This window comes from Watersipora subatra, chromosome 7, assembly GCF_963576615.1.
Source record: "Watersipora subatra chromosome 7, tzWatSuba1.1, whole genome shotgun sequence".
NCBI lineage: Eukaryota > Metazoa > Bryozoa > Gymnolaemata > Cheilostomatida > Watersiporidae > Watersipora > Watersipora subatra.
The window spans coordinates 11,072,816-11,080,956 of record NC_088714.1 but is presented as its reverse complement, the minus strand read 5'-3'; the positions used below and the strand labels follow the sequence as shown (position 1 = coordinate 11,080,956).

At 31.7% G+C, this 8,141-nt stretch overlaps 1 protein-coding gene across 1 annotated transcript; it reads left to right on the top strand.

Annotated features, from left to right (window-relative positions):
* Window positions 1-2,987, top strand: LOC137400419 (fucolectin-6-like). Its single transcript, XM_068086748.1, has 3 exons — window positions 1-40; window positions 1,854-2,051; window positions 2,755-2,987. The coding sequence occupies exons 1-3, from the start codon at window positions 1-3 to the stop codon at window positions 2,985-2,987; spliced, it is 471 nt and encodes a 156-aa protein (XP_067942849.1).
* The last annotated feature ends 5,154 nt before the right edge of the window (window positions 2,988-8,141 follow it).

The window sequence follows — 8,141 nt, the reverse complement described above, 5'->3', positions numbered from 1 at the left end:
ATGACATATGAGTTTTCAAAGATCGTTACTGAGTGCCAAGGTATGCTGATTTGAATAAAATACTTTTCTAAGTTTATCAAATAATCTTATTCACTCGGAAGTTCTGTATGTATATATTTGAAGTTTTAAGGTTTTCTTTTCCTAGAATATAGGTCATGTTGCGCAGTAGGTGCTGACACTAAACCCTTCTGAAATGTCTTTTTATGATTCATCAGGTTTGGACTTGTTTGCTCAATATTTGTCTGTTTACCTTTATGCACATCATGATGCATTAGCTCTCATGATTTTGCAGTATATCAAACTCGGTGTACAAAATAATAGTGAGAACTGCTCCGTAAATGATACGGTTGTAACAGAGAAGAGAACTAATAAAAAAGTGAAAGCTGTTCACAAAGCTTCTGCACAAGAGTTTGTGTAAATAAACAGTGGCGTTGTGTAAATTAAAGTGTTTGAACCAACAACTTTGTCTAAATAATAAGACACGTTACAGCTGTGCAGAGACTTTTAAATACTTCCATTTCATTTTAGCTATAACTTAAATACTTTTGGCATCAGACTTTGGCAAAGGAAAGAATAAAAACAAAACTAGACATTTGTCTAGTACCTAAATCTGTGAGTTAAAATTATGAGTGAGTTTGGAGTTAGCTTCTTTCCATTTGCTACAATTGAAAAGAAATTTTTTTGCAGTTATCTCTCCTACATTAGCCTTAACTATCATTTTTCTAGTTATTAATTTTACAATAAATAATCTAATTTGTGAGCAGCACGCTTTCAAAGCTTATATGGCAATAAAAATTGTATGTTAGTTTATTTATCTTGCTTCATTTAATTGTTAATTTATAAAATATTGCTTCTGACATGCCTAAACAGCCTTCTTATACTCAAATCCGTTAAAAATTGCAAGCTTCATTAAATTTTGTTACTATAACGAGCAGATCCTGTTTTGATAGTTATTATTTTGGTATAACAGACAAGTTAAATCATAGATATTTACCTTTTGTAGCCGTTAGCACTGAAGTTACATTTAGTTGCATGATAATCATTTATGACAAGTGTTATCTACTGTTTGTTTAGGATAAGTGCTACAGTGCATAGAAACCTTATCAAGTACCCCTAGTGTTTAGGAAGTATAATTTCTTCCTCTCCACTCAACTACTGCTCATTCTATTGCTAATTACCAGATGATGCAGCTGGTAGAATGACGACTAAACTGAAATTAGTTTGTCCAGTTATTTTATTAATCTCTGTTGGAGCACAGTCTATGTCTGATGGTAAGTATTTAACATTCACTAGTGCTGAATGAGACCTAAAATTTTATCAAATTTTAAATTAAAACAAGTTTACTGATTAAGTTATATGGTTTTAGGCAAAACTTTATTGGGGCTAAAAATAATTTGAAAAATTTCTACCAATCTCTAAACTAATACAAATGCTTCTCTAATTAACTATCTAAAACTTCAGAGAAAAACCTTATGTGGTTTTGGTTCAACACGAGTGATAGCTTTCAGATGTAGACAAAAGTAAAGAACCTACTGATGAGCTTTTGTGCACTTTTTATTTAAAACATACACTCTAGAATATCAAGATTGAATAAAGTTGAACAATTTTTTGAAAACTTCATTTTGTATATCTAGCCACTGCTTGTCAAAGACTGATATCTCCAACTTTCTGTACATAACATTTGGTTTCTATTCTATGTTATAAAATGGTACTTCTCATCCCTGTGTTATATTCATGTTTCCTTCATGACATTTGATTGTGTTGGTTACTAAAATAACTTTTCAGTTCAATTTTTTTAGGGGAAAACTTGATCTATTTTGAAAAAAAAAATAAAAATTGCTTCTGCTCTGCAGGAAACTTAGCACTGAATAAGCCTGCAAAACAAAGCAGTAATTATGCTGATAGTGATTACTTGGCCCAAAAAGCTGTTGATGGAAACACAGATGGATTTGACTTCTCTCGCACCGAACTAAAGGCCAACCAGTGGTGGATGGTAGATTTAGGCGAGCAGTATGAAGTTACCAACATTGAACTCTACAACAGAAATGAGAGTAAGATACTTATAAATAAAAATTTTTTTAATAAAATTTTCCATGTTTAAGATTGTTGAAATTATAAGCTAACTTCTCATAATTATATGATACACCTTGTGTTTGAAATACTATAGACTGAGTGACTGTGCCCGACATAGACCTACTAACTATACTATATAGTATAGTTAATAAGTGCCCAATGTGCCCATAGGTGCTCATATATAGGTGCCCAATGTGAAATGCCATTGTATGAGTTTGTTGGACAATTGCCAGGGTCATGCATGCATCAAACGCGGGGTTTTATCAGCTCAGCAGACACTGCAGTTTTTACATTTTTTTTTGCTGGCCTAAAAAATATTCACAAAGAATGATATGAAAAATCTATAACAACACAAGTAGTGGATATTAGAGAATTAGTAGTTGTTGAAGAAGCAATAGGCATGTTCTTCTCTTAATAATGTTGTCTTTTTTTAATTATAATTTAACTACATGTAAATGCACATCAAAAATTCTATAATTTGAAACCGCTCCATTATGGTTTAGTTTTGTGCTTTTAATTTTTTATTTTGTATGTGTTTGTTTCAGCCTTGAAGGTTATTGGGTGAATCAAGAAGCTAACTTTTTAAACAGATAAGCCAGCGCTATTACCAACTATTATCAGGAGCAGGAAAAGCTCCAGTCCACTATACCTTGAGTTACTGACTCTATGTTATCTCTTTAGACAGGTCTCGTCTACAAAAAGTCTACATCCTCACATCAAATTATTCCTCACCTTCAAACCCTTATCTAAACTCAGGTGAATGGACAGTTAGGTACTACCATCACCCACCGTATGGCGCAATTGGTAACATTATACTAGAAGAAGGAGTCTTTGTGAGGCATGTGGCTGTGCTCAGTTCTCATGATGAAGGAGTCACATTAGCTGAGGTCAAGGTCTATGTCTACCGTGAGTGATTCTCATAAAAATATTTTACTTTTCTTTTAACAGCAGTGTTATATTACTGCAAAATAACACGTAAACATTACATAGCTTGCTAAAAATTTCCCTACGATTGCATCCAGATATTTAAAACGCATAGCAAAAATTTGGTTTTATACAAAAATAACTACGCCCTAGTAAAATAAAGGAACAGTATGAAAGATAGGAAATTTTATCAAGTAAGTTAATAAAAGCCTTTGTATTGAATGCAAAAATCTTGATTTGTATTCAGCACTCGAATATTATTTTTGTATCATGTAGTTTCAGTTTGATAAAAGCCTGATAAACTTGTAAACGTTTCAACGCTTGTTGAAGGCAAGTTGCCTTTATTATTTACTGCTACTTAATAAAAGCAATCTATTATAAAAGATGACAGAACTAGTTTATATAGTTTAACTATACCTAAATAAATGCTCATTTCAAAACATATTTTAATTAGCTGATCAAATAAATTTATAAATGCTAGAGTTTACATTGCTTTCATTACAAAGCGTGATTTTTAGAAACAACCGCTATAAAAGATTTATGAAATCTTTAGTAAAAATAAAAATATATGATTTAATTTTTCAAAGTACACATAAAAATCTAGATATCAATTCACGTCTTGATTTCAGTTAGCCAGCATAATTGTGAGTGAAAAGTATTTATAATGAGTATTTAGCCCATGTTGCTATTCTGTGTTGTCAAACTCTTTATTGCAAAGACTTGCCAAGCAATGCACCTAAAAATCACCAGGTGATTTAACTTTTGATTAGATTCCTTATAGTACAAGCTGCAAGGGTGAAATCGACACCTTTTAGAAATGTGTTTAATATATTCATCAGTGAAATATTGACTTTTATATTAAATTATGTTTTGATAAAAGAAATCATTTCTAAATAGCATTTTCCATCTGAAAATTAAGAAACCTATGCATCCGTCCATTAATTTTTACACAATTGTCTAAATGTCTAAATGCTCAAAGTCTGTTTTCCAACGCCAAAGCTTTTAATTTTGTTTCATTGGTACTTCAAATATAACATCATAGAAATAATCAGTAACTCTATTAGGCTAATAGACACTCTTTGTAATTCGATGTATGTGAAACAAGTTTTTGCATTTACAATGAAATCTGTGCTACTACGTATTTTGAGGCTAACATTTTGAGGCGGTTGCTTACGCACAGTTTCTCTTACTAACTCTAGAAGTGTCTATTTAAAATGGCTTCACATAAAAGTTTTATCTGCTAAAAATTGCTTAAACACTAATATTGACTAGCTGAGCCATGCAGAAGACTAGTTGAGGTCAGAAGACGCTGTGGAAGGTATTGAACAGCCAGAAGAATATGAAATGGTCCCAAACAAAAGCAACTATCAGAATTTAACTGATTGAGCAAACAATGCTAATATTTTAGTTTTAAAATGCTGATTTTTGTTTTAAAGTTTAAATTCTTGTTTCGGAATGTGTTATAAATATGATTTGTTTATGTCACTTGTTCATGAATATATATTTATAGGATTTGACTAACTAATATTACATAGCTTACAAATCCTTCGATTTATAGCATATTATTTAATAGCATCATCACGGTAATTTGAACTCGGCTTAAAAAAGGTCGACACTCGTAACTCCCTCTTCTATGAACATAAAAAGCAGTTTTGGCTGCAAACTGCAGCAAAAATATTATTGTTAAATATAGTTAAAAAATGAAAATATGCCTTCAAATCTACAATAAAACAAAAAAATGAAAGCTCCAGCAAAATGCAACGGGGTCTATAATATCATTGTCGGTTTTTTGCAAGCAGTAGATATCAACTGTTAGAGACATGTATCAGTTTCCTTCAGGCATACTTATTTAAAAGGCAACAAATTGCAATGCAAAGAGTTAATGCTGCACAACCCGAAGGAGAGTGCAAAATATAAGCTACTAAATACAGAATAGAAAGGTTAAATTTATTTTTTCAATATTCTGACAAAGTGTTTGAAAAATGCAACGGTAATTTTTATTTGAATGTCACCTTCAATAAAGAGCCAATTTAGGAGAAGGGTAAAAGAAAGAGCGTTTTAGCATTCAAGTTAAGGTTTTATGGTACATGTATATATACAGTTTATGTACTTTGGATCGCTTGACAACTAAAGGCATTGTCCTAACTTTTGTCCACAACTTACTTATTGAGCCAACAGCTAATTTTGTAGACTTCCTTCAGTGATCCATTTTTTACTAGGCTTCTCTACTTTGAATAGATTCAGGGTTGACTTTTGTCAACGAATTTGCACCTTAGCGTTTTAATGATTTGAAGCTGCACTTTATTGCTTTGTCCTAAGACTAGCGAAGTACTCTTCAAAGCTGAACTTGTTAAAGTTGACTAACTTTCAGGTCACGGGCACTTTTCAATTCATGCTTTGTACATTTGTTGCACTAACTCAGTCATGATATCTGATTAGATTTATTTTATTATTGTTAATATTGATGTTCCTCTATGTTACAAAACAGCAACATAGTTTACTATTTGCTATATCGCTATTACTTCAAAGGTCGCTTGAATGACAATCGCTTTTAGTAAAAAACATTTTCTAGGCTAGAAAATTTAAGCCTAAGAAGGCGTCGATACCAGTGCAGTAGAAATCTGTACAACCAGTCAGGTCCATTATTTAATAAGGTAGCAAAATAAATAAACTGAAATAATCACATCATTGTTGTATGAGCAACTTATCATTGCTAAAGTGCTGAATGTTTTACCTCTATAGAGGTATATGAATTCAATTTTATAATATTCAGTTAAGTTCTATAGAGTATACTCTATAGAGCTTAACTGAATATTATGAAATTGAATTCATTTGCAGTGAGCATTTTTGTGACACTAAATAATAGTCTCACTGCAAATGCCTTGGCAGAAATTTTGTGGAGCAAAATGAAGTTGAATCCATTCGGATTTGATCGTTTCTGTGATTTGGAGTGACAGAAACTCCAAATCCATCCCATGTATGAAAACTCTGTAAGTGACTATACTAATCTATCTAAGCTTTTACTAAATGCGTTGATGAATGCCTTAGCTAATACATGAAATAACTAGCACAGGAATAGGATGTATAATTGCGATTTAAAATCTCTCTGCAGCGATTACAGACAAACAATATATAGTAAGTATCCATGTATACCTATATATATATATATCGTAAGGTTTGTTGTTTTGTTTGCTAGTTATAGCGATAAAAATCTTGCAATCAAAAATCTGCTAGGTAATGGGAACTCGAAAACACAATTCATTGAAACACGTAACACGCGTTCAACTTACCACTCCATGCTCCGTCTTGCCTCGCTATGGCATAGTGCTTACACTTATAGTAGCTCCCAAGCCAAGTCCGCGTGATTTTGCATCTGTGCATTTAAATGCACCCGGTTCCAGTGCTAAGGTTTGAAATGTTTTTCTCAATGCTTTAGGGAAGCAATAGTCGAGTTTTTTTAGCGACGCAAGTTTTTGTGTGAGCTGCATTCGGTTTTAAGTACGCTGTTTTTAAATTAGACATGTACACTTTTCCTAGCCGGGTTACAGGCTGAACAGCTTGCGTGCCACATTCACTGAATACAAACTAAACTTTGCCTTTCCCTGTATTTAAAGTTTTTATGTTATTCCTTTATTTATTTTAATTCAAACCAACTTTTTATAATTATTTATGCTTTACAAATTTTCATTTAAACTGTTTTTTGGGCACATGCTATATAGTAAATATAGTACATTAACATGCATAATTTCTTTTCATGAACAGGAAAGCGTTAAGTTCATTACACTCTTTCATCGCAAAAGCGCATTAACGTATTTGTTTTGTGTATTATCTCACTCATTTTCTCCTTCAAGTTTCACAAATACGTCATTCCCATTTTCACTTCGATTGGCTAGATTAAGAACATTGTTTACCCTTGCGTGTTTCAGTGATGTATTTAATTACGATGCATCATTTTTCCGTATGCACAAGCATCCCTGTATTCAGAACTTTGATGAATAGCTTGTACAGCAACAGTAATATTTTTATACCCACTTCTATGTATATATACATGTATATACATATGTTCTTCACATGTATATATATATATACATGTATATATACATGTATATATACATGTGTATATACATGTATATACACATGTATATATACATGTATATACATGTATATATACATGTATATATACATGTGTATATACACATGTATATTTGTACATATATTACATGCGTACAATTCTCATGTAAAAAAACTAAATATATATATAAAGTCAATCATATATTCATATATATTTACTGTGAAACTTTTAATGGAACGCCACCTCCATTTGACTGCCAAGTTGACATTATTTGATCTTTATGAGCCCATAACATCAATTGATCAGTAGAAAAGTATCCACAAAAATCATATTAATAACGAATATTTTACCTTAATAACAGTTAATTCTCTCATTGTCTAACTTCAAAACTTTTCATTTTTTTTCTCCTTGACACTTTGAAAGCAGCACCATAGAAATAATCAATTACTGTCTTGGACTATTAGTTTTTTTTGGTTAACACAGTTTTAATACTTTGAAGTATATAAAAGACGGTTTACATTTACGATGGAAGATGGTTGGTTTATTGAGCAAAACTTTTACGCATTGCATTTATGTTAAAAACAACGTGTGAAAGTATTGATTTGCCAAAAGTTTTTGGACGCTAATATCGACTAGTTCAGAAGGCCAAGAAAAGAGTTGAGGTCAGAAGACATTGTGGAAGGTATTGGACCACCAGACATTAAAAGCAACAATCAGAATGCAGCTATTCGAGCAAACGATACCAATACTTTTGTTTTGCTTTTTACATCCGCCGACATGTGGATGAACACCATTCACTGCGAGAGTATGTTCGTATGCCCAATGTTCATGGGGAGTCACCCATCTTCAATCTAGAATCTTCTATCAGTTCTATTTAAAAAATCTTTTTTGTATAAATATGATCTATTTCTAGATTAATATTTATTTTAATTTAAATATAGTATATTAACACGTGCAATTCACTCCCATCAACCGATGAATATTGAATTCGTTGCATTTTTCGCTTTGTGTATTAACTTACACATCTTTTCACATGATTTTGAATTTTTCACATTTTTGTATTTTCATGATT

Excerpts from the sequence above, each read along its gene's own strand:
- LOC137400419 (XM_068086748.1), top strand. The coding sequence starts at position 1 with ATGACATATGAGTTTTCAAAGATCGTTACTGAGTGCCAAG. Across the intron at positions 41-1,853 it reads GATCGTTACTGAGTGCCAAG|GAAACTTAGCACTGAATAAG; the intron begins GTATGCTGATTT and ends TCTGCTCTGCAG. Across the intron at positions 2,052-2,754 it reads ACTCTACAACAGAAATGAGA|ACAGGTCTCGTCTACAAAAA; the intron begins GTAAGATACTTA and ends TTATCTCTTTAG.